Here is a 24,270-nt window from a genome sequence, read left to right as displayed (position 1 = left end):
TGAACCCAAAGGGTGGGCCGGTTTGATTCTGGGTCAGGGCATGGGTGGATTCTGGAGGCAGCCATTCAGTGGTGCCCTCTCACATTGATGTTTCCCTCTCTAAAAATCAACACAACCAAAGAAAAAATTTTTGATGCTAGATCACTGATACCTGTATATAAAATTCTACCCACAAAAACCAGGTAATACTTTCAACAACATATATATAAAGTAAAAATAAGGTCCAGCTGATTTAGCTCAATGGATAGAGCTTCATCCTGTGGACTGTAGGATTCCGGGTTAAATTCAGTTAAAAACACATGCCTGGCCCAAACCGGTTTGGCTCAGTGGATGGAGCATTGGCCTGCGGACTGGAGGGTCCCGGGTTCCATTCCGGTCAGGGGCATGTGCCTGGGTTGCGGGCACATCCTGAGTGGGAGATGTGTGGAGGCAGCTGATCGATGTTTCTCTCTCATCGATGTTTCTGGCTCTCTGTCTCTCTCCCTTCCTCTCTGTAAAAAATCAATAAAATATATTAAAAAAAAAAAAAAAACAATACATGCCTCGGTTGGGGGCTGGATTCAGAGTAGAGAGTGTGCAGGAGGCAGCCAATCAATGATTCTCTCTCATCACTGATGTTTCCATCACTCTCCCTCTTCCTTCCCTCTGACATCTATAAAAATATATTAAAAAATAAAGTAACCATAAAATTATAATTAAAAAAAATTCTACCTACTGCCTATAAATCACAGGAAGAAATTGAAGCAAAGTGATAGTTTATCCTTCCTAATCTCTTAAAGCACGGATGGTAAGAGGTTTGGGATCACATCCGACATAGAAGTAAGGCTTTAGCACCTCAGAAAATGTATCCCTGAAGGAATGGATGTGAGACATGTCATTCAAACTGTAAAAGGAAACGTGACCCATCTCATAGTCCAGGTAGATGCCAATCCCTCTGGGCATTTCCTGCAGCACAAGGGTGACAGGAACAGGCCCATGAGCCACATAGTCACCATCCTGCAGCTGAATCGTCCAACATCTGTTCTCCTGTCTGAGCAGGGGCTGCTTTCTCTCCTTGGAAAGGGAGTCTTTACAGACCCCCACGGCCCACTCAGGCTTGTCATCCACCTGGACCTCCCAGTAATGTCGGCCACAGTCAAACCCTTCAGAACCCAGGACAACTGGGTCGTCTGCAACTCCCTTTGGATTCCGATGAACTCCTTGCTTTTTCCTCACAAATGTCACAGACTTTTTATCCTCAGACACAAGCAGATTAGCATGTGCAGTTTCGGGATCCAGAGTAACTTCTTCTCTAAATCTCTGTATAATTTTCTGCAGGGCTGAACACTGTGGAGGAAGACTGAATTCTTCTCTACTAAACTGGAAGCAATAGACACCTGGAGGTTCTAGGTTTTCACAACGGGGGAGGACACCCTTGATGTTCATCAGCAATTTCACATCTGACACCACACTCGTCTCTGCCATCTCCTTTCGTAGAGCTCTAAGTTTGGAAATGTGGTCTGAAAATGCAGCTTTGTTTGCAATGAGATTCTGTAGAATGTGCTTCTCTTGTGCAGCTAGCCTTGAGTGAACTGCCGCTTGCTCACACTCTATGGATGCTAACACACTCTCATATTCAGAGGCTAACTTCACTCTCTGCTTTTCCACCTTTTCTCTCAGTTCTGATTGTTGCCTGTCTTGAGTGGCTAATAGTTTCTGAAGGTCTGCGAGCTGCTTCTTCAGGGGCTCAATGTAACTTCTGAGCTTTTGCCTGTGATGAGAGGCAGCCTCCTCCACGGGCCTCACGTGGTGGCCCTGGTGGTCAGGGGGCTGAGTGCACAGGGGACACAACAACTTTAGGTCATCCTCACAGAAGAGGGTCAGGGCCTGGTTGTGCTTCTCACACAAGCGCTTCTGTTCCTGCTGCTTCATCTTGGCCACTGTGATCTGGAGGTGCTTGGCCATGTCAACCATCCTTCCCAGCTGGGTGTTGCTCCACAGGTGCCTCTCTTTGCATGGGTGACGGCACACAGGGCAAGGGAACCTGTCCTGCAAATCAGCCCAGGTGTGCTGGATGCAGAAGCGACAGAAGTTGTGCCCACATTCGATGGTGACAGGGTCTCCCAGGATACCCAGGCAGATGGGACAGTTGATTTCTGTCTGGAGTTTTGCCACAGCTTCTTCACCTGCCATTTCTCTTGGTCAATTAAGGTCAGCCCCTGGTGTCCTGTGAGGTCCCTAGCTATAGAGATAGGTGCCCAGAGGAGCTCCACTGGCCACCTGCAGCCAATCAAAGTACTTGGAGGACTACTGTCCTTGGCAGCTCAGAGGATATGATTCCAAGTTCAGCAATTCTCTTGATCAAGGAGCAACGATGACTCTTCAGTACTGATTGGTTCCTGGGGATGAGAAAATACAGTTTCATGTAAAAAAGAGAGAAAAAGACTAATTATTTGTCTTGTAGCCCTACCTTGTTAGCTGCCACCTTTAAGTGAACCATTGCTTTCTTTTCCCCAGCCCCACAGGTCACCTCTGCCCACTTTAATCACTGTGGTCTGCATGGAACTGCAAAAGTGTGAGAATGTTTGCTGCTAGATTCTCTGAGCCTGGGCTAAGTTTCAGCTCTAGTCACCTATTATCTAGGGCCATGGTCCGCAACCTGCGGCTCACGAGCCACATGTGGCTCTTTGGCCCTTTGAGTGTGGCTCTTCCTTTGCCTTAGGAGTACTCTAATTAAGTTAATAACAATGTATCTACCAATACAGTTTAAGTTTAAAAAATTTGGCTCTCAGAGTCTCTTCCCCTCTTCTACTTCATTCTCTCTTTTTGCTCTTTCCCCCCCCTTTTTTCCCAATTTCATTTTTGCACTCCTTTTTTTTCTTATTTTTCTTTTCTTTTTTTATCTTTTATCTTTTCCTCTTCTGTCTTCCTTATCCCCTAATTCTCTTAATTTGGGTGGTCACCTTTATTTGGGGTTATTAATATCGTGAATATATTTGTGTTCAGTGCCTGGTAGGTTGTGCCTTGTTGTGTTGTATTTTGTGCCTTTAAATCAACGCAGCAGATCCAAGCAACAGCAGCCTCCTGATCACCACACCCTCTGTCTGAGGAACAGCAGCTGTACATAAAGCCTCCCCCCACCAGCCAGAAGAGGCAGCACAGCTGTGAACAGCACCCACCAGAGACCCTGCTATCAACGGAGGAGCCGCTGCTACCACAACCGCCCAAGGAGCAACCGCAGCCCGAGGAGCCACTGCCACCCAGGGAGCAGCCACTGAACAACTCAACAACTAGATGTGTCAGTGAGATCAAACATGGGTAGACAAAGAAACCCCCAAAGGAAAGAAAAGGAGGACTCGACAGAAAAGCAGCTAAGTAAGACAGAGATATGCAACATGACGGAAAAAGAATTCAGAATAGGGGTCCTAGAGTACATGCACCGGATGTGCAAGAAGCAAGAAGAAACAGATGAAAAAATCAACAACTTAAGTAAGTCCCAAGAAGAAATGAAGAGCGACATAGCTGCAATAAAAAACAACATTGAAAGTATCAACAGTAGACTGGGAGAAGCGGAGGACCGAATTAGTGAATTAGAAGACAAGGAAGCAAAACACACTCAAACTGTACTGCAAATGGAGAAAAAAATTAAAAGACAGGAGGAGAGCCTAAGGGAGCTTTGGGACAACATGAAACGAAACAACATACGAATAATAGGGGTGCCAGAACAACAGAAAGATGAACATGGATTAGAAAACCTATTCGAAGAAATAATATCAGAAAACTTCCCTGAGGTGGGGAAGAAAAAGGTCACACAAGCCCAGAGAGTCCCAAACAAGGTGAACCCGAAAAGACCCACACCAAGACACATCATAATTACCATGGCAAAATGTTCAGGACAAAGAGAGAATCTTACAGGCTGCAAGAGAGAGACAGAAAGTTACATACAAGGGATCTCCCATTAGATTATCAAATGATTTCTCAACAGAAACACATCAGGCCAGAAAAGAATGGACGGAAATCTACAAAGTGATGCAAAGCAAAGGACTGAATCCAAGAATACTCTATCCAGCAAGGCTATCATTCAAAATTGAAGGGGAAATAAGAAGCTTCACAGACAAAAAAAGGCTAAGGGAGTTTATCACCACCAAGCCAGCCATGCAAGAAATGCTAAAGGGACTGGTGTAAAAAGAAGAAATAACAAGCTCAGAAAGAAAACAGCCACACACAAAAAAAGAAATGGCTACAAACAAGTACCTTTCAATAATAACTTTAAATGTAAACGGACTAAATGCTCCAACCAAAAGACATCGAGTGGCTGAATGGATAAAAAAACATGACCCATACATTTTCTGTTTACAAGAGACCCCCCTCATTAGAAGGGACTCACACAGACTGAAAGTGAAGGGATGGAAAAATATCTTTCAGGCAAATGGAAATGAAAAAAAAGCTGGGGTAGCAATACTTATATCGGACAAAATAGACCTCAAAGTGAAAGCCATAACAAGAGACAAGGAAGGCCACTTCATAATACTAAAGGGATCAATACATCAAAGATATAACCTGGTAAACATATATGCACCCAATGCAGGAGCACCCAAATACATAAAAAAAACTCTACCCAGACCCGCCCTCCCTGAGAGATAATGGTAGGTAGTCCACTTGGTTTCTGCTAAGATCAGTGCCTTAAAGGATTTTTGTTTGGTTGTTTGTTTTTTGTTGGTATTTTTTGTGTGTTTTTTGTATTTAATATACTTTATTGATTTTTTACAGAGTGGAAGGGATAGAGAGTTGGAAACATCGATGAGAGAGAAACATTGATCAGCTGCCTCCTGCACACTCCCCATTGGGTATGTGCCCACAACCAATGTACATGCCCTCGACTGGAATGGAACCTGGGACCCTTGAGTCCGCAGGCCAAGGCTCTATCCACAGAGCCAAACCGGATAGGGCTTAAAGGACTTTTTAATATAAAACTGCCTAGGAAATGCTATCACTGGTTAATTGCTATTAGTTAATCCAATCAACAACAGTTTTTTTTAACCTTTTCAATAGCCTGTGATTGTTGTTTCTGAGCACTGTCACACCCATAGCAAAGTTAGCACTCTATTCTTTTTTTTTTTTCAATCCTGAGGGTAATATGTCAACGTTTTTTAGAGCTTAGAAGAGAGAGGGAAAGAGCTAGAGAAACCAGGATGTGAGGGAAACACATCCATTGGTTGCCTCCTGCACATGCCTGTGCAGGGCCCAGGAAGGGGAGGAGTCTGCAACCAAGTAGGGGCTCTTGAATGGAATGGAACCTGAACCCTTAGGTCTGCAGGCTGAGGTTCTATCCACTGAACCAAACCAGATAGGGCTCAACACTAGAGATTTAAAAAAAAGATAAATGCCCTGCTGGCATGGCTCAGTGGTTAAGTGTAGACCTATGAACCCAGAGGTCACGGTTGGATTCCAGTCATGGCCAACATCAGTGTTATGGGCTCCATCCCCAATAAGGGGCGTGCAGGAGGCAGCAAATCAATGATTCTCTTCTCATCATTGATGTTTCTATGTCTCTCTCCCTCTGCCTACCTCTCTGAAATCAATAAAAATATAATTTAAAAAAATAAGTAAATAAATGGTGTTGACAGGATCAAGAGAGAATACCAGGGGCAAATTAGATCATGCCTATTAACAGTTAATCCTCTCTGGCTTCAGGAAAGCACTGAAAATCCTCTTACTCTGGTTCATCACTCCCCCCTGGGGGAGGAGCCACTGGCCTTTGGTGGGCGTGGTTAACAGTAAAGGCAGTATCATGAATTTTTTCAACTCAGGTTGCAAATTAACACACATTTGGAAGATTTCAGTTCTCCATTACTGTCATCTCCCCGTGAATGTCGCCGTGTATCCCCAGGCCCTGGCTAAAGCTGTTAAATAACTAAATACCGGCCTGGCCTGGGAGTGTCCAGTAGGGACTGAATGACTTTGGACCACGTGATTATGCTGTGAGTGGCTCTCTCCAGGCCGATAAAAGAAGATCAAATCAATACTGGTTCTGAGTATCTGGGATTCAGGCCCATGGCTCTAACCTCCCCTCCCCTCCTATACACAAACACTCTCACCTACCTCCGCGTGTGCACAAGCCCGGCCTCCCTGAGACATAAGGGAAGGAAGTCCACATGCAGTTTCTGACCAGCACCGTGAGGCGTTTGTCACCCCCTTTGTTCAGGTTGGGATCCTGGTTTCCGAAATTTTAGCAAAAGCATTTGATGGCTTAGGAAGGCCCCGAACCATAATGCAAGCATGGGTCCTAAAATAATCTGAACCCGCATTAGAATCCCCCAGGGAAGTGCCGACTGGGCCCTTCCAGGGCAGCTGCACAGAAAGCGAGGTTTTTACCGCCCAGGGCTCTGGGCAACTCTGTGCAGCGGGTGTTTGAGGACCTTCGCCTTGGCTTTACCCCATACAAATGTTCCCATTCCTGACTCCTCGGGGGTCAGACCTGGATATCGAAAATTTGATAGGGCATTTAGGTGACTTAAGGTTCAGACGGGGGCCAGGAAAACATAATTAACCGCTTGTGTTTTAAAATAAGCCAATCCCGAATTTGGGTTCCCTTTAGAGGTACATGTCTCTCAGCGGGGCACTGCTCAGGTGCTCAGGAGCCCACAGGTCTTCCTCACTCCGGCCTCCCGCACCCACTTGGTCCCCTGTCCGGACTCACCAGCAGCCGACGGCTCTTCTCCGTTTTGAAACGCCAAAAGGGAAAGCTGAATCCCCCACAAGGATCTCCCTCCACAGCGTGGCACAGGACTGCATGAGCCCTAACCTGTCCCTGGTATATATACCCCATTAGCTCCAGTTATTAACCACGCCCACCAACGTCTATTGGCTCGTCCCCCACGAGGGAGGGGTGAACCAGGGTAAGAGGATTTTCATTGTATTCCTGAGGCCAAAAAGGATTAAAACTGTTAATATGCATGATCGCCAAACCGGTTTGGCTCAGTGGATAGAGCGTCGGCCTGCGGACTAAAGGGTCCCGGGTTCTATTCCGGTCAAGGGCATGTACCTTAGTTGCAGGCACATCCCCAGTGGGGAGTGTGCAGGAGGCAGCTGATCGATGTTTCTAACTCTCTATCCCTCTCCCTTCCCTCTCCCTTCTTCTCTGTAAAAAAATCAATAAAATATATTTTAAAAAAAATATGTATGATCTCATTCGCCCCCTGGCTATTCTCTCTTGATCCTCTCAGCACCAGGTATTTTTTTTAATTAAATCTTTATTGTTCAGATTATTACAGTTGTTCCTCTTTTTCCCCACCCATAGCTCCCCTCCACCCGGTACCCCTCCCATCCTCCGCCCTCACCCCCCACCACTGTCTTCATTCATAGGTCAGCACCAGGTATTTACCTACTTACATACTCACATTGCTTTTTTTACAACTATCCTGACTTATGCCACATCTTTTTTTTTTTCATGACTAATGCAACAGTCTCTTACCTCATTCTTTAAAAAAAAATCTTTTATTGATTTTTTACAGAGAGGAAGAGAGAGGGATAGAGAAACATCGATGAGAGAGCAACATCGATCAGCTGCCTCCTCCAATGTGCCCCCAACTGCCGGAAGCCGGTCCATCCTTGCTGCTTGACACAGTCGCTGCAGGAAAAAAACATCTGCACAGCATATGTTTCAAGGGACCTGGCATATATAGCATATTGTTCTTAATATGTTTGCTCTCCTTAGCGCCATGTGTTTTAACCAAGGTCACCTCTCCGAGAAAGGTTGTTTCCCCAGGTGGGGACTTTTCCCTGAGGTTAGGGAGGAGATACAACCCCTTAATTAAGTGCCAGGCGGGTAGTTAAGCTACATAATCTTTACTCCCTGGAATGGAGATAAGAAACGCCCTAACCTTTGTAATAGAAATTGACAGGATTAAAATCGGCTGGTATAAATACGGATGTAACAAGACAATAATCATCAGATCCTAATGAGACAATAATCATCAGATCCTCATCAGATCCTAATGAGATCCTGACCAGAACTTTGGCTGGAGATCCTGGCTAGAGGTCCTGACTAGGCTGCTGATCAACTGAAGGCTGTCTCCATGCCATTCCTTCTTTGCCGACTCCGTCCACACCTTTGGGGACCCCTGGACCTGCTGGGGTTGGACCCCAGCACCCAACCAAGGTACATGCCCTTGACCAGAATTGAACCTGAGACCCTTCAGTCTGCAGGCGGATGCTCTATCCACTGAGCCAAACCGGCTAGGGTCGTACTCACTTTTTTTTTTTTTTAATCTTTATTGTTGAGCCCTATCCAGTTTGGCTCAGTGGGTAGAGCATTGGCTTACAGACCTAAGGGTTGGTCAGACGCCATTTGGCAAGGGCGCCTACCTTGGCTCAAGGGTCCTCCCCTGCCTTGGCCCTGGTTGTGGCATGTGCAGGAGGCAACCAATCAATGTGTTTCTCTCACATTCAGATTTCTTTCTCTCTTTCCCTCTCTCCTCCACTCTCTCTAAAAACCAATGAGAAAATATCCTCAGCTGAGGAGTAAAGAAAAAAGTAATAAAGAGGCCGAAACCGGTTTGGCTCAGTGGATAGAGCGTCGGCCTGCGGACTGAAGGGTCCCGGGTTCGATTCCGGTCAGGGGTGTGTACGTTGGTTGCGGGCACACCCCCAGTAGGAGATGTGCAGGAGGCAGCTGATCGATGTTTCTCTCTCATCGATGTTTCTAACTCTCTATCCCTCTCTCTTCCTCTCTGTAAAAAATCAATAAAATATTTAAAAAAAAAAAAAGTAATAAAGAGTGCTGATGTTGCTAAGGGTGTGAAAGAGCTCACAAAACACCAGTCAGGGGCAATTGAAAAGGTACACAAACTGGTTGTTAATTAGATAAACAAAAGCCAGTGATAGTTCCAAGACAGCTTCATATAAAAAATCTTTCAGGATAGTAGGGGTGATTGGATCAATTTAAAAAGTGTTTATTTATAAATTAAACAGTACATGAGGCCTGTACTGTGTTTATAAGAAATGTTAGAACCGAGAATCATTTGAGGGTCTGCTGGTATAAATTCAATTTACATTATTTCTAATGGGAGAAGTAGGATTCAGTGTTTGAACAAATTGCTTTTCCAACAGGCTACCAGGATGAATTAAGTTAGAGGACCCAGGCTCCACTATATATCAAAATTTACTTGCTTTTCATTTCCACTTCTCAAATGCAGGGTATATCCAACTGTGTTCCTAAGTCGGTGAGATTCAATTAGATTTACTCTGAACTCCAAGCCACCTAGGAAAACTGATTTATCACATGCATAGAATGCAATTCAAGGTCAGGAATTCAATGTGAGAAAAAGCTGGGGAGCAGATACACACACATTAGCCCAGGGGTGGGCAAACTTTTTGACTCGAGGGCCACAATGGGTTCTTAAACTGGACTGGAGGGCCAGAACAAAAGCATGGATGGAGTGTTTGTGTGAACTAATATAAATTCAAAGTAAACATCATTGCATAAAAGGGTACAGTCTTTTTTTTTTTTTTAGTTTTATTCATTTCAAACGGGCAGGATCAGGTCCTCGGGCCGTAGTTTGCCCACGGTTGCATTAGCCTTTGATGTTGGTGAGCTACAACGAGTCAAGATAATTGAGCTTTCCCCTACAGTCAGCACTGATCTAAGTAAAGACCAAGAAGAGGCTGAAGTGACCTCCATGTTTGGTCTCCTCAGTTGCCACAGTGTCGAGGAACAGTAAAAGCAGTAACATGAATTTTTTTCAACTCATGTTGCAAATTCACACACATTTGGATGACCTCAATTCCCCATTACTGTAACCTCCCTGTGATCCTTGCCATGGCTATATCTCCAATTATCACCTCGGTCCCTGTTTAAAGCTGTTGAATAACTAAAATACTGGCCAGGTCTCTGGGTCTCCTTTAGGGACTGAGACTTTGGGCCACCTGCTTATACTGTGGGTGGCTCTCTCCAGGCCCATTAAGGAAGATCAAATCAATACTGGTTCTGAGTATCTGGGATTCAAGCCCATGGCTCTAACTTCTCCCCTGCCCTCCTATACACAAACACTCTCACCTACCTCCGCCTATACACAAACCCGGCCTCCCTGAGACATAATGGAAGGAGTCCACATGCAGCTCCAGACCAGCAACATGAGGCTTTTGTCATCTGCTTAGTTCAGGTTGGAATCCTGGTTTCTGAAATTTTAGCAAGCATTCTATGACTTAGTACAAAACTTCCCAAAGGACCCAAACCATAATAAAAAGCATTCGTGATGAAATAACTTTAATATGAAATAGGATATTCTTTCAAAGTGAGGACCAGGCTCATAGAGAGCAGCGGCACACAAAGCAGGGTTTTTACCACCCAGGGCTCTGGGCAACTCTGTGCAGCGGGTGTTTGAGGACCTTCGCCTTGGCTTTACCCCATACAAACGTTCCCATTCCTGACTCCTCAGGGGTCAGATCTGGATATCTAAAATGTTAAAGGGCATTTAGGTGACTGAAGGTTCTGACGGGGACCAGGAAAACATAATTAATTTCATGTGTTTTTAAATAAGCCTATCCTGTGTTTGGATTCTCTTTGGAGGTACATGTCTCTCAGCAGGGCACAGAGCAGGCACTCAGGAACCCAGTGGTCTTACTTCACTCCAGCCTCCCACACTCACTTGGTCTCATATCAGGACTTACCAGGAGCAGACAGCTGCGGTCAGGTCTGTAATGCCAAAAGGAAAAGGCGAATCTCCCACAAGGATCTTTCTACAGTCTTACTCAGGACTGCATGAGCCATGACCTGACCCTGGTGTATATACACCATTAGGCGGACCTAGCTATTAACACAATGCCTGCCAAAGTCCAGTGGCTCCTCCCCCACTAGGGAGGGGTTAGCTAGTCATATTTTCAATGCTTTTATCAGTCCAGAAAGGATGATCTCTGTTAATATGCAGGATCTAATTTGCACCCTGGCTATTCTCTCTTGATCCTCTCAGCACCATTTATTTATTTATTTATTTATTTATTTATTTATTTATTTATTTACTATTGAGCCCTAACTGGTTTGACTTAGTGGATAGAGCCTGGGCCTGCAAACCAAAGGCTCTAGGGTTCGATTCAGATCAAGGGCATGTACCTTAGTTCCAGACTCCTCCCAGGCCAGGGCCCTGGCCAGGGCCCTGGTCAGGGCTTGTGCAGGAGGCAACCAATTGATGTGCTTCTCTCACATCCATGTTTCTCTCTGTCTTTCCCTCTCTCTACCACTCTCCCTAAAAATCAATGGGAAAATATCCTCATGTGAAAATTAACAAAAAAAGGAAAAATAAATATTAAAATAAAAATATCCGTAATAATGGTTGGAAGCTCTATCTGGTTTTGCTTAGTGGAAAGAGCATCAGCTTGTGGACTGAAGGGTCTGGGTTCCATTCTGATCTAGGGCACATGCCGGGGTTGTGGGCTGATGATCAATGATTTTCTCTCATTATTGAATTGTCTATCTCCTCCTCTCTCTTCCTCTCTGAAATCAATAAAAACATATTTTAAAAATAGTTGGAAGCAATCAATTCCTTACTCTCAACACATGCAAAAATATTAGAAACCCACTGAGAGTCCCGCCATTCTATCTTCTTTCCCACCTGGAATATGTAATGTACTTATGCATAAAGCCACATCCTGAAACGTAGACAAAATTTGTAATACATGTAAATATACAAAAACTTTATTGAAGCTGTGACTTATAATCAATACATTCTAGTCCTAAAATTTCAGAAACACTTTAGAAAGAATTGATCAATCAATATTCCAAATATTTCACACTTCCATTTGTTCCCACACACCTTGCTCTTGAAGAAAAATGGGTGGAAAAAGATGGAGAGAGAGAGAGAGAGAGAGAGAGAGAGAGAGAGAGAGAGAGAGAGACAGACATATCCCAAGTGTTCAGGTCACAGAAGTGCTTTTTACAAAATTTTGGTGCTAGCCCAGCACAGTGAAGCTCAGTTAGTTGGAGCACGTTCCATGTAACAAAGGGTGGGCAGGTTTGATCTGGGTCAGGACACATACCCAGATTGGGGTTCAATCCCCAGTCTGGGTGCAATCTGGAGGCAACCAATCAATGATCCCCTCTCACATTGATGTTTCTCTCTCTCTATTCCTCTCTAAAAATCAACAAAAAAAATTTTTGGTTCCAAAACACTGATAGTCATACAAAATTCTACCTACACAAAGACCTATGTACTACTTTCAACAATATAGATTAAAATATACCTATACTAATAAAAGGGTAATACGCTAATTAGACCAGGTTGACTGGATATCTTCCAGTCATCCAGGCCTCCTTCCAGACAAAATAACGGTGGTGGGGGCCAAGGCAGAGGCGGTTAGGGGCCATCAGACCAGCAGGGGAGTGCAGTTAGAGCCAATCAGTCTGGCAGGGGAGGGCAGCTAGGGGCGATCAGGCAGGCAGGCAGAGGCAGTTAGGGGCAATCAGGCAGGCAGGCAGAGGGGTTAGGGGTGATCAGGCAGGCAGGCAGGTGAGCGGTTAGAAGCCATCAGTCCTGGATTGCAAGAGGAATGTCCGATGGACCTAGATTAGAGAAGGTGCAGGCTGGGCTGAGGGACCCCCTCCCTGCACACGAATTTTGTGAACCGGGCCTCTAGTATATATATAAAATAAAAATAAGGTCCAGCTGGTTTCGCTCAGTGGATAGAGCTTTGGCCTGTGGACTGAAGGGTCCCAGGTTCAATTCAGTCAAGGGCACATGCCTCGGTTGGGGGCTGGATCCACAGTAGGGGGCATGTAGGAGGCAGCCAATGAATGATTCTCTCTCATCACTGATGTTTCTATCTCTTTCTCCCTCTCCCTCTCCCTTCCTCTCTGAAATCAATAAACATACATTCAAAAATAAAACTAAAATAAAATTATGACTAAAAAATATTCTACCTACTGTCTGTAAATCACAGGAAGAAAATGAAACTAAGTGACAGTTCATCCTTCCTAATCTTTTAATGCAAAGACAGTAAGAGGTTTTGGATCACATCCGACATAGAAGTAAGGCTTTAGCACCTCAGAAAATGTATCCCTGAAGGAATGGATGTGAGACATGTCATTCAAACTGTAAAAAGAAACCTGACCCAACTCATAGTCCAGATAGATGCCAATCCCTCTGGGCATTTCCTTCAGCACAAGGGTGACAGGAACAGGCCCTTGTGCCACATAGTCACCATCCTTCAGCTGAATTGTCCAACATCTGTTCTCCTGTCTGAGCAGGGGCTGCTTTTCCTCCTTGGAAAGGGTGTCTTTACAGACCCCCACGGCCCACTCAGGCTTGTCATCCACCTGGACCTCCCAGTAATGTCGGCCACAGTCAAACCCTTCAGTACCCAGGACAACTGGGTCAACTGCAAATCCCTTCGGATTTTTATGAACTCTTTGCTTTTTCCTCACAAATGTCACAGACTTTTTATCCTCAGACACAACCAGATTAGGATGTGCAGTTTCGGGATCCAGAGTAACTTCTTCTCTAAATCTCTGTATAATTTTCTGCAGGGCTGAACACTGTGGAGGAAGACTGAATTCTTCTCTACTAAACTGGAAGCAATAGACACCTGGAGGTTCTAGGTTTTCACAATGGCGGAAGACACCCTTGATATTCATCAGCAATTTCACATCTGACATCACACTCTTCTCTGCCATCTCCTTTAGCTGAACTTTAAGTTTGGAAATGTGGTCTGAAAATGCAGTTTTGTTTGCAATGAGATTCCGTTGAATGTGCTTCTCTTCTGCAGCTACCCTTGAGAGAACTGCCTCTTGCTCATGTTCTACAGATTGTATCAGATTATCAAATTCAGAGGCTAACTTCGCTCTCCGGTTTTCCACCTTTTCTCTCAGTTCTGATAGCTTCCTGTCTTGGGTGGCTACTAATTTCTGAATGTCTGCCACCTGCTTCTTCAGGGGCTCAATGTAACTGCTGAGCCTTTGCCTGTGATGAGAGGCAGCCTCCTCCACGGGCCTCACCTGGTGGCCCTGGTGGTCAGGAGGCTGAGTGCACAGGGGACACAACAGCTCTCGGTCCTCCTCACAGAAGAGGGTCAGAGACTTGTTGTGCTTCTTGCAGAAGCGCCTCTCTTCTTGCTGCTTCATCTTGCCCCTGGTGATCTGGAGGAGCTTGGTGATGTCAACCATCCTTCCCAGCTGGGTGTTGCTCCTCATGTGCCTGTCTTTGCATGGGTGACGACACACAGGACAAGGGAACCTGTCCTGCACATCAGCCCAGGACTGCTGGATGCAGGAGCGACAGAAGTTGTGCCCACATTCAATGGTGACAGGGTCTCGCAGGTCATCCAGGCAGATGGGACAGTTGATTTCTGTCTGGAGTACTGCCAGAGCTGCTTCAATTGCCATTGGGCCCTGAATGAAGGACAGACTGAGGTGGGTGGGTTTCTTCAAGAGGCTGAGCTCTGTGAAACCTCTCCACTGAGAAGCAGATGCACCTTCAGATCTCACTGGCCTTCCTGTGTAAATTCTCTTTATCAATTAAGGTCAGCCCTTGGTGTCCTGTGAGGTCCTTAGCTATAGAGGTAGGTGTCCAGAGGAGCTCCACTGCCCACATGCAGCCAATCAAAGTCGTTGGAGGACTACTTCCTTGACAGCAGAGAGGATATGAATCCACGTTCAGCAATTCTCTTAGTCAGAGAGCAATTATGACTCTTAAGAACCTATTAGTTCCTGTGGATGAGAAAATATGGTTTCATGTAAAAAATAAATAAAAAGATTACTATTTGTCTTATGGCCCTGCCCTGTTAACTATCATCTTTGAGGGAACCATTGATTTCTTTTCCCCAGCCCTACAGGTCACCTACATCCACATTAGTCACTGTGGGTCTGCATGTAACTGCAAAAGTGTGAGAATGTTTCCTGCTAGATTCTCTGTCCCTGGGCTAAGTTTCAGCTTTAGTCACTTATTATCTAGGGCAGCGGTTCTCAACTTGTGGGTCGAGACCCCTTTGGGGGTCGAACGACCCTTTCACAGGGGTTGCCTAAATACATCCTGCATATCAGATATTTACATTACAATTCATAACAGCAGCAAAATTAAAGTTATGAAGTAGCAATGAAAATAATTTTATGAATTTTACAATTCATAACAGCAGCAAAATTACAGTTATGAAGTAGCAACGAAAATAATTTTTATAGGGTCACTACAACATAAGGAACTGTATTAAAGGGTCACGGTATTAGAAAGGTTGAGAACCACTGATCTAGGGGATTAGGGAAAGTGCTTAACATCCTTAACATTAAGAGAGTCAGGTTAAGCCCTAAACTGTTTGGCTCAGTGGATAGAGCATTGGCCTGGGGACTGAAAAGTCCCAGGTTCGATTCCGGTCAAGGGCATGTACCTTGGTTGCGGGCACATCCTCAGTAGGAGGTGTACAGGAGGCAGCTGATTGATGTTTCTCTCTCATCGATGTTTCTAACTCTATCCCTCTCCCTTCCTCTCTGTAAAAAATCAATAAAATATATTTTTTTTAAAAAAAGAGAGAGAGTCAGGTTAAGAAATGTAAAAATCCCAACTTGAATCACTTCCAATTTTTGAAAAACCTCAGCAATGGATTTGGCACTTTCTGTCTTAAAATACAGTTATTTCTGCCCTGGCCAGTGTGTGCCACCAATTACAGTGTTGACCCATGTACCCAAGAGTCTTGGGTTTTCCGGTCAAGAGCATGTACCTAGTGCAGGTTTGATCCTCAGCTCCAATGGGGGCGAGCTCAGGAGGCAGCCAATAGACTTGTCCCTCACAGCAATGTTTTTCTCTTTCTCCTCCACCCCACTCCTTCACTGCCTTACACTGTCTCTAATAACATCAATGGAGAAAGATTCTCAGGTAAGGATTAACAAACAAACAAAACACAACAGTTATTTCTGACAACACTGAATTCATGGTACAGTCAAACCTCATCTCCCATCTCAAACAATTCAGTTCTCTTGACCAAACTGTTCACAGAAAATGTCTCAGTTGTCGACCAAAACTTCAGTTTTCCACCTGACAGCTCTTTCATGTTGTTACCTCAGAATGACAAAAAGTGTCTTGGACAAAAAACAAAGGAAAGCATGCCTTTGCTACTGACTAAATCTATGATTAGCACAAACATAAAATATAAAGTGACCATCAACAGTGCTAATGTTGCCCTAGCCAGTTTGGCTCAGTGGAAAAAGTGTAGGCCTGTGGACCTAAGGCTCCTGTTTTCGATTCATGTCAAGGGCACGAACCTCCTTTGCAGGCTCTTCCCTAGCCTGAGCCTTGGTCAGGGTGTGTGTAGGAGGCAACCAATCCATGTGTTTCTCTCACATTGATGTTTCTCTCTGTCTTTTCCTCACTCTTCTACTCTCTCTAAAAATCAATGGGAAAATATCCTATGGTGAGGATTAAAATAAAAAGAGAGAGAGAGAGTGCTAATGTTGCTAAGGGTGTAAAAGTGCTCACAAAACAATAATCACAGGCAATTGAAAAGGTAGAGCCTGGCTGGCGTGGCTCAGTAGTTGAGCGTTGACCTATGAACCCAGGAGGTCACAGTTCAATTCCCAGTCAGGGCATATGCCTGGGTTGCAGGCTCCATCCTCAGGGGCATGAGGAGGCAGTGGATCAATGATTCTCTCTCATCACTGATGTTTCTTTCTCTCCCTTCATTTCTGAAATCAATAAAAAATATATATATTAGAAAAGGTAGAAAGACTCTTGTTGATTGGATAAACGAAAACTGGTTAACCACTGATAGCATTTCCGAGGCAGTTTTATATAAAAAAATTCGTTTAAGGCAAGTATTGGGTGATTGGATAAATTTAAGCAGTGTTTATTTATAGATTAAAGAGTACATGAGGCATGTACTGTGTATATAAGAAAGGCTAGAACAGAGAATCATTTTGGAATGCATTAAATCAATTCACATTATTTCTAATGGGATAAATATGATTCGGTTTTTGAAAAAAAATCGCTTTTTGAACATCCTTCTAGAATGAATTAAGTTAGATACCAAGGCTTCACTATACTGTATATCAAGATTTACTTGCTTTTTTCATTTATACTTCTCAAATGCATGGTATATCTAACTGTGTACCTAAGTAGGTGGGAACTGGACCAGATTAGATTTACTCTGAACACCTCCCCACGTTGGAAAACTGATTTATCACATGAATAGAATGCAATTCAAGGTCAGGAATTCAATGTCAGGAAAAGCTGGGGACCCCCCCCCAACACACACACACACACACACACACCAGCCTTTGAAGTTGGTAAGGCAAAACTAGTGAGCCCTATACTGTTTAGCTCAATGGATAGAGTGTCGGCTTGTGGACCTAAGGGTCCCGGGCTTGATTCAGGTCAAGGGCATGTACTTGGGTTGCAGTCTCCTCAGCTGCCTGAGAACTGGTCAGGGAGTGTGCAGGAGGTAGCCAATCGATGTGTTCCTCTCACATAGATGTTTCTCTGTCTTTTCCTCTCTCTAAAATCAATGGAAAAATATCCTCTGTGAGGATTTAAAAAAATAATAATTCTTTATTGTTGAAAATATTTTATAGGTCCTCCTTTTCCCCTCATTAACCTCTTCCAGCCTCTCAACACCTTTAATCCCATCTTTGCTGAAGAAGAATAAATTTGAAAGACTGAGGCCTGCTTTTTCTCACCCAGGAACATACAACTTCTGAACTCATCAGTTTCACCCTCTCTGTGCAATCCTGCCCTCTCTCTCCATACTCAGGTTATGACATCCCCTACCACAGTACTTTGCACAAGCAGGTTTTGTCCATGGCAGCTCCTTGCCCCTTACACACTGTTTACTCCCTTTTTACTGGCATTTTTCTTCAGATCCCAGCCAAATTGTTACTTTCTTTGAGAAATATTCTTTGAGCTTTAAAATTCTGCCTCACAATTTATTTTTGGCAGATTACTTATTAGGCAAGTTGGTATTCACATCGATTACTAAAAAATTACCCACATTCTCTTCTTTATTTTTCAATTATAGTTGACATCACCCACATTAAAAAAAAATCAAAACATTTATTATATGCTATCAATCTGTAAAACAGTGAGTCTTATAAAGCAAAAACCTAGTACAGCGCTAGCCAGTTTGGCTCCGTGGATAGAGTGTCAGTCCCGGGACTGAAGGGTCCTGGGTTACACTCTGATCAAAGGGATGTACCTTGGTTGCAGGCTCCATCCTGGCCCTGGTCAGGCCTGTGCTGGAGGCAACCAATTGATGTGTCTCTCTCACATCGATGTTTCTCTCTCTGTGTCTCTCCCCCGCCCTTCCACTTTCTCTAAAAACAGCTCCTAGGCAACATATCCACAGAAATCTTTCCCAATTGAGCTCCCCGCCCCCCATTCATTCCATTATATTTAGACTTTACTCCCAATGATTCCTTCTCTCATGAGTATTACAAATGCAGAATGTTAGAGTACCAAGGCTTCACTGTGGACCTAAGGCTCCCGGGTTCGATTCATGTCCAGGGCCCATACCTTGGTTGCAGGCCCCTTATTTTACTTAAAAGAAACATCTCCAGTGTTGAGGAAAGTTACTGAACAACTGCCATACAATTAAGCCAAAATAATGTAAATTTCTGTTAATTTCTTTACAAGTTCTAGGTGGAGAGTTTTAATTCTAGCACTCGTCATTACTATAAATGTCACAAAAGTTTAATTGGATTCAGAAGTTATGGCAAACAGAAGCTTTTCACTCATGTATTCTTGAATTTTTGTATGCATGTATTTTTACCTGGCCCTTGCTGATAAGTGGGACTTTACAGTCAGTTTTAGAAGATGGAATACAAGAAAATGCGTGTCAATAAAAATATATAAGAAAGAAAAAGAAAATGCGTGTCAGTTCACGGTGTTGGCCTTCAAGTCTCAGCGTGCTCCTCTTTTTTTGTGACAGTGACCCTTCGCTCTGATAACCCATGACTGAGGGGTTGGACCCCTGGGCGGGTAACGGCGGGGCGCCCTGCGGGCCTGCACTGCACTTGACCGGAAGCACCAGGCGGTCTTGCTAAGCACCTGGGAGCACCACAGCCTAACAGGGCCCTCCGGTCAGTGCAGTGGTCCCGGTACCGCGACGAAAGCCCTGCTGAACATCTTTTCAAGATACGGAGATAGACGAAGAGTACAGAGATAGGCAAAGTAAAGCTCTACTTGCCAACACTATAACCAATACACATACAGTCTGCCAAACGGAAGCATGTTCCAAAATGTCGGCCGTTTCACATGTGAAACACTAAAGTATCCACTCTGCCGCCAGAGAACCTGCTCCAAAATACCCAGTGAAAGAAAATAAAATAAAAACAGAAGAAAACAAACACACAAACAAACAAACAAACAAAATATCCAGTGAGAACCTCCGGCCGCCGGCAGCCCTCACAACGCTCTGACGGCCATTTCCGCCATGGCCGCCGCCACCCACCACAAGGAGGCGCCAGCGCGGGTCGCCGGCCGCGCCCCCACCCCGCCGGTCCCGCGGCCTCGCCCGCATCTGGTTCTTCCTTGAGTCCCGCCTACCGGCGGCCTGAGACCCGCTCACCTAGCCTCTCCGCTCGGTCTCTGCTCGGCGCTGAGGGCGGAGCGGAGGTGTGTCCTCAAGGCCTGAGGGGCACTGCGCGCTCCTCTCCGCCCGCGAAGCCAGGGGTCTTCCACGTCCGGGTCAAAGGGCGCGACACAGTCCCAGTTTCCTGTTCACGGTTGTGAACCGAATATGAACCCGTCGGCTGTACAGTCCTGTCGGCAGCGTCCGGAAGGTGACTGGCCCCTACGACAGGCAGCGTCCGGAAGGTGACTGGCCCCTACGACAGGCAGCGTCCGGAAGGTGACTGGCCCCTACGACATTCTCCGTCTTCCTCTCTGACTTTCCACCTCTGTTTAAGGTGGCAGTTCACCTCCCCTCCAGTTCTAACAGTGTCTGGTTTCTTACTCCGTTCTTGAATATCTTGAAAAGCCCCCATTTTGTTTTTCTCAAATGAAATTGCCTAGGGTGGGAGGGTGGGAAGAGATCAACAAGAGAACTTGTGTGCACATGTGCACAACCCAGGGACACAGACAATAGGGCGGTGAAGGCCAAGGGGGCGGGGGCGGGGATGGGCAATAAGGGTCAAGGGGGGGGGAAATCGGGACACATGTAATACTTTCCGCAATAAAGATTAAAAAAAAAATTGCCTAAAAGTCTCAGCCTGTTTCTTTAGAGGTTCTCTTAATAGTTTCTGCCCTGCCCGGTTTGGCTCAGTGAATAGTGTCGGGCCTGCGACTAAAGGGTCCCAGGTTCCATTGGCCAAGGGCACATGCCCCATTGCGGGCTCGATCTCCCCCTGTAGGGGGCGTGCAGGAGTCAGACAAGCAATGATTCTCATCCTTGATGTTTCTATCTCTCCCTTCCTCTCTGTAAAAAATCAATAAAAATATTTTTTAAAAAAAATAGCTTCTGCCCTTAAAGGAAGTGTTTCCACAATCTGTCCTTGTCTCCGTTTTTGTTTTTTAAATATATTTTATTGATTTTTTACAGAGAGGAAGGGAGAGGGATAGAGAGTCAGAAACATCGATCAGCTGCCTCCTGCACACCTCCCACTGGGGATGTGCCCGCAACCAAGGTACTTGCCCTTGACCTGAATCGAACCTGGGACCCTTGAGTCCGCAGGCCGACGCTCTATCCACTGAGCCAAACCGGTTAGGGCTTGTCTGTTTTCTGATTCACAAAATCATACTGCAGTTCTCAACCGCCACAGGCTCCCGCGCAGCACGCAAGCTCCCAGCAGCATCATTTCTCCTTTCCCTGCTCACTGGGGAGACGGCGGCCTGTGGGGGTGCGGACGGACGGGGGGCGGGGGCTGTAACAGGCCCGAGGTTCACCTGCCCGATGCTTGGAAAGAAAGGCCGGTGCTCGCTTGGGCAGCGCATATACTAAAATTCTAGCCATACGGAGAGGATTGGCATGGCTCCGGTGCAAGGATGATATGAAAATTCGTGAAGCATTATATACTAGTATTTTTTTAAAAGGCCAATATTCAACAGATCAGAGTTTGGGGCAAGGACAGATTTATTGATGAAGGAGATGGGAGGACTAATTCTCAAATCTATTTTAAGAGTGTCTGGAATCCAGGCATCTTTTATTGTTAAGGGAAAGGATGGGGTGGGGCGGGGGGGTGAGTTGTGGGTGCTGGCCCCTTCCTTCCATAAAATGCAGAATGTTGGAAAAGTTTTTACTCTATATATTTGTCGGCAGATCCAGTAAAAATATGCATACATTCTATGCATGTCCAGCCAAACCAGCTAGGGCAACATTTGCTTTTTTAAAGAAAACACTAGAAATAAGGTTTTGGAATAAATAACTCCTGAAGTCTCTTTGTACTCCGAGGTGTGTTTTTTTTTTTAATATATTTTTTTATTGATTATAGAGAGAAAGGAAGGGAGACGGATAGAGAGATAGAAACATCAACAAGAAGGAAACATCAATCAGCTGCCTCCTGCACACCCCTTAAAGGGGATCAAGCCCACAACCTGGGCATGTCCCCTGACCAGGAATTAACCACTGACCTCCTGGTCCATGGGTCAACGCTCAACAACTAAGACACACCAGCCAGGCAAAAAAAAATTTTTTTAATCTATTAATTCCTTACTCATTTGTTTGTCATGGGGCACTGACCTAATGCTAGTATCATTTATGGAATAGCTATTTTTATGTCTGTTACTAAGATAGTGTATATCCTCTTCCATTATAAACACCATCACTGTGACTTTTGTCAGTGGAGGGGAAAAAAAAGAGGGTAAGAGGGTTCTATGGATATTAACCTCACAGGGTGATCTTGATCATAAATTCCTAACTGGGCAGATCATGGTGGGTAGTCAGGTCCCAAGCATATAACATATATATGTACATTCTCACCCGATGATATGTTTTTATTGATTTTATTTATTTATTTATTTATTTATTTATTTATTTTATTTTTGCGGGGTAACTAGTTTATTCAAACTGTTGGACAGAGCTCCCACCATGGGAGCTGAGCCATGGGGCTGAACTGTGTGGGGATGACCAGGTATCAGAAGCTCAGCTGAGCAGCAGGAGCAGCATTGGGGGCCAGGCCAAGCAGGAGAGGCCAGCCCCCGTAGAGCCCAGCTCCATTCATGGTCTCAGCACAGAACCTGGCCACCTCCTCGTTGGGGTTGCCCTGTGCTGGGTCAAACCACATCTAGATGCAGCAGCCACTGCCTCGGCTGTAGTTGCTGACTTTGTAGGAGTGACTCCAGATTTCATTGCCCAGAGCAGCAGGCGTGGGGCAGTAGAAGTCAAAGCGGTGGCAGGCAGCCTTCACTGGGCACTCATTAGACCCTGAGGTCCAGTTCCAGCCCTTGTGCCAGTTATTCTTGCAGGTGTAGGAGCTGCGGCAGTCTTCCCACCAGCTCTCACAGTCCTCTTTGCACAGGGGCACGTTCAGGACCTGCTCTTTGTGCCAGCTCTGGTTCACCTCCTGGATCCAGGGCCCCAGGTTGGGGGAGCACTCATACAGGCAGGTGTCCTGGATGAAGTGGCGCTTGCAGGCGGGTTTCATCGGGCCGCAGTGGTCCCAGTTGAATCTATATAGCTAGGAGACATCCTTATGGGCTTCCTGGCTGGTGTTGACAGAGCAGCAGGTGTTCTTCTTCCAGGGACTGCACTGCTCATGCAGCTTGTCCTCCGGGCTTGGCCTTTCCTTGTGGTGCTTGGCATTCATGCAGACATTGAGAAGCTCAGTCCTGGGCCCGGCTGCCCATACTTTGGCCCCCCACACCAGAAGGAGCCACAGCTGTGTTGTCATCGTTCGAGCCATGTCAGTCCCTCCACATTACACCCATCTCCTGTAGAACTAGGGTGTCTTGCCTGGGCCTCATAGACAGGACCTGAGCTGAGCAGCGGCTCAGTGGGTAGAGTGTCAGCCTGTGGACTGAAGGGTCCCAGGTTCAATTCCAATTAAGGTCACATACCTGGGTTGTGGGCTCAGTCCCTGGTAGAGGGAGTGCAGGAGGCAGCCCATCATTGATTCTCTCACATCATTGATGTTTCTATCTCTCCCTCTCCCTTCCTCTCTGAAATAAATAAAAAGATATTTTTAAAAAATAATTTCTTTCAGGTTCTTTTTTTTTAATTGGTTTTCGAGAATAGAAGGAAGGGACACAGATACGAGAGAGAGAGAGAGAGAGAGAGAGAGAGAGAGAGAAGAGAGAGAGAGAGGATCCTCTATTCATTGTATCATGGTCACTCCTGACCCTTGGAAAGAACATGCCACCGTTTGATATACAAGAAGATACTCCAACCTACTGAGCCACACAACCCAGGGTTGGGGCCTGTTTTCTTGTGCTTAACATGTTTGTTAGAATTAGTGGGATTATAAGGGCAAAGCAACAATTTTTCAGTTATTGATGGATAGTTCAGCATAGCTTTCTTAGGAAAAGGTTTCCACTCCAGCTGTCTGCAGCGCTGGAAGGCCTACCTCCTTAAGCCAAAACAGGGTACTACCAATTTGTTCAATCTTCCCAATACAATACGCATAGTAAACAGGGCAGACATGTAATTTCATATTATTAATAGGTTTCTGCATTTTTTCCATAACTGTTGCTTTCTTTTTCTACATGGGGAGTTGTGTTTTTGTGGTTGTTTATTTCTTTGACTTCTTTGTATTATAGGCATTCTTTATTTAGAGATCATATTTTATTAGTAAATACTGAAAATATTTTCCCTGGTTTTGTTTATATTCAATTTGCATGTTTTGAATGTTTTTATTCTCTGGATCATATTTCACCAATGAGGCTTTTGGGGCACATACTGCTGTTGAAGGGGAACAGAATATGCCACCCTAACATATGCCTCTTTGGGGGCTGATGATTTTTGAAAGGCTGCTGGTGCTGCAGAATATCTGGAACCGGTGAGGCTGCCCTTTTGTGAAGGAGATTTACATTTATAAGGGAAATCTCCACGTGTAAGGGTGTTTCTGTATCAGGAAGAAGAGGATGACTCTGAAGCTCTAGAAACTGTTTATCAATGGAGAAGGCACCCATTGAATCTGCCTGACAATCTTTCCCTTGTTCACTCTGCACCATAACTGCCCCACCCCCACCACCCTTATTTTGTCTTTAGCTGAAAATTATATTTAAGGTGATGGCTTAGGCCATTTTGGGGAGAAAATCTGTTCCTGGGTCTCTTCCATCTGTATAGAAGGTGTACATGTTATTAAACTTGTTTTTTTCCTGTTAATCTGTCTTTTTATTACTGAGATGTCTCAGCTCAGATAGTAGAGGGACAATTGTATTTTCTTAT

The 24,270-nt window shown here is 45.1% G+C and overlaps 2 protein-coding genes, 1 non-coding gene and 1 pseudogene across 3 annotated transcripts; 1 reads left to right on the top strand and 3 right to left on the bottom strand.

Moving 5' to 3' along the window:
* Positions 1-765: 765 nt before the first annotated feature.
* On the bottom strand, positions 766-2,172 carry LOC102439465 (putative tripartite motif-containing protein 75). The gene has a single exon (XM_006081997.1). The coding sequence runs from the start codon at positions 2,170-2,172 to the stop codon at positions 766-768; it is 1,407 nt and encodes a 468-aa protein (XP_006082059.1).
* A 10,774-nt stretch (positions 2,173-12,946) lies between these two features.
* Positions 12,947-14,353, bottom strand: LOC102439165 (putative tripartite motif-containing protein 75). The gene has a single exon (XM_006081996.1). The coding sequence runs from the start codon at positions 14,351-14,353 to the stop codon at positions 12,947-12,949; it is 1,407 nt and encodes a 468-aa protein (XP_006082058.1).
* Positions 14,354-17,974: 3,621 nt separating this feature from the next.
* LOC102431824 lies at positions 17,975-22,786 on the bottom strand (annotated as a pseudogene).
* On the top strand, positions 20,859-20,965 carry LOC111826604. Its single transcript, XR_002829963.1, has one exon. It is a non-coding gene; the product is annotated as a U6 spliceosomal RNA (small nuclear RNA).
* Positions 22,787-24,270: the final 1,484 nt, after the last annotated feature.

This window comes from Myotis lucifugus, unplaced genomic scaffold (assembly GCF_000147115.1).
Source record: "Myotis lucifugus unplaced genomic scaffold, Myoluc2.0 scaffold_1, whole genome shotgun sequence".
Classification (NCBI taxonomy): domain Eukaryota; kingdom Metazoa; phylum Chordata; class Mammalia; order Chiroptera; family Vespertilionidae; genus Myotis; species Myotis lucifugus.
Note: the sequence above shows the minus strand (reverse complement) of the source record. Positions and strands in the feature narration are given on the sequence as shown.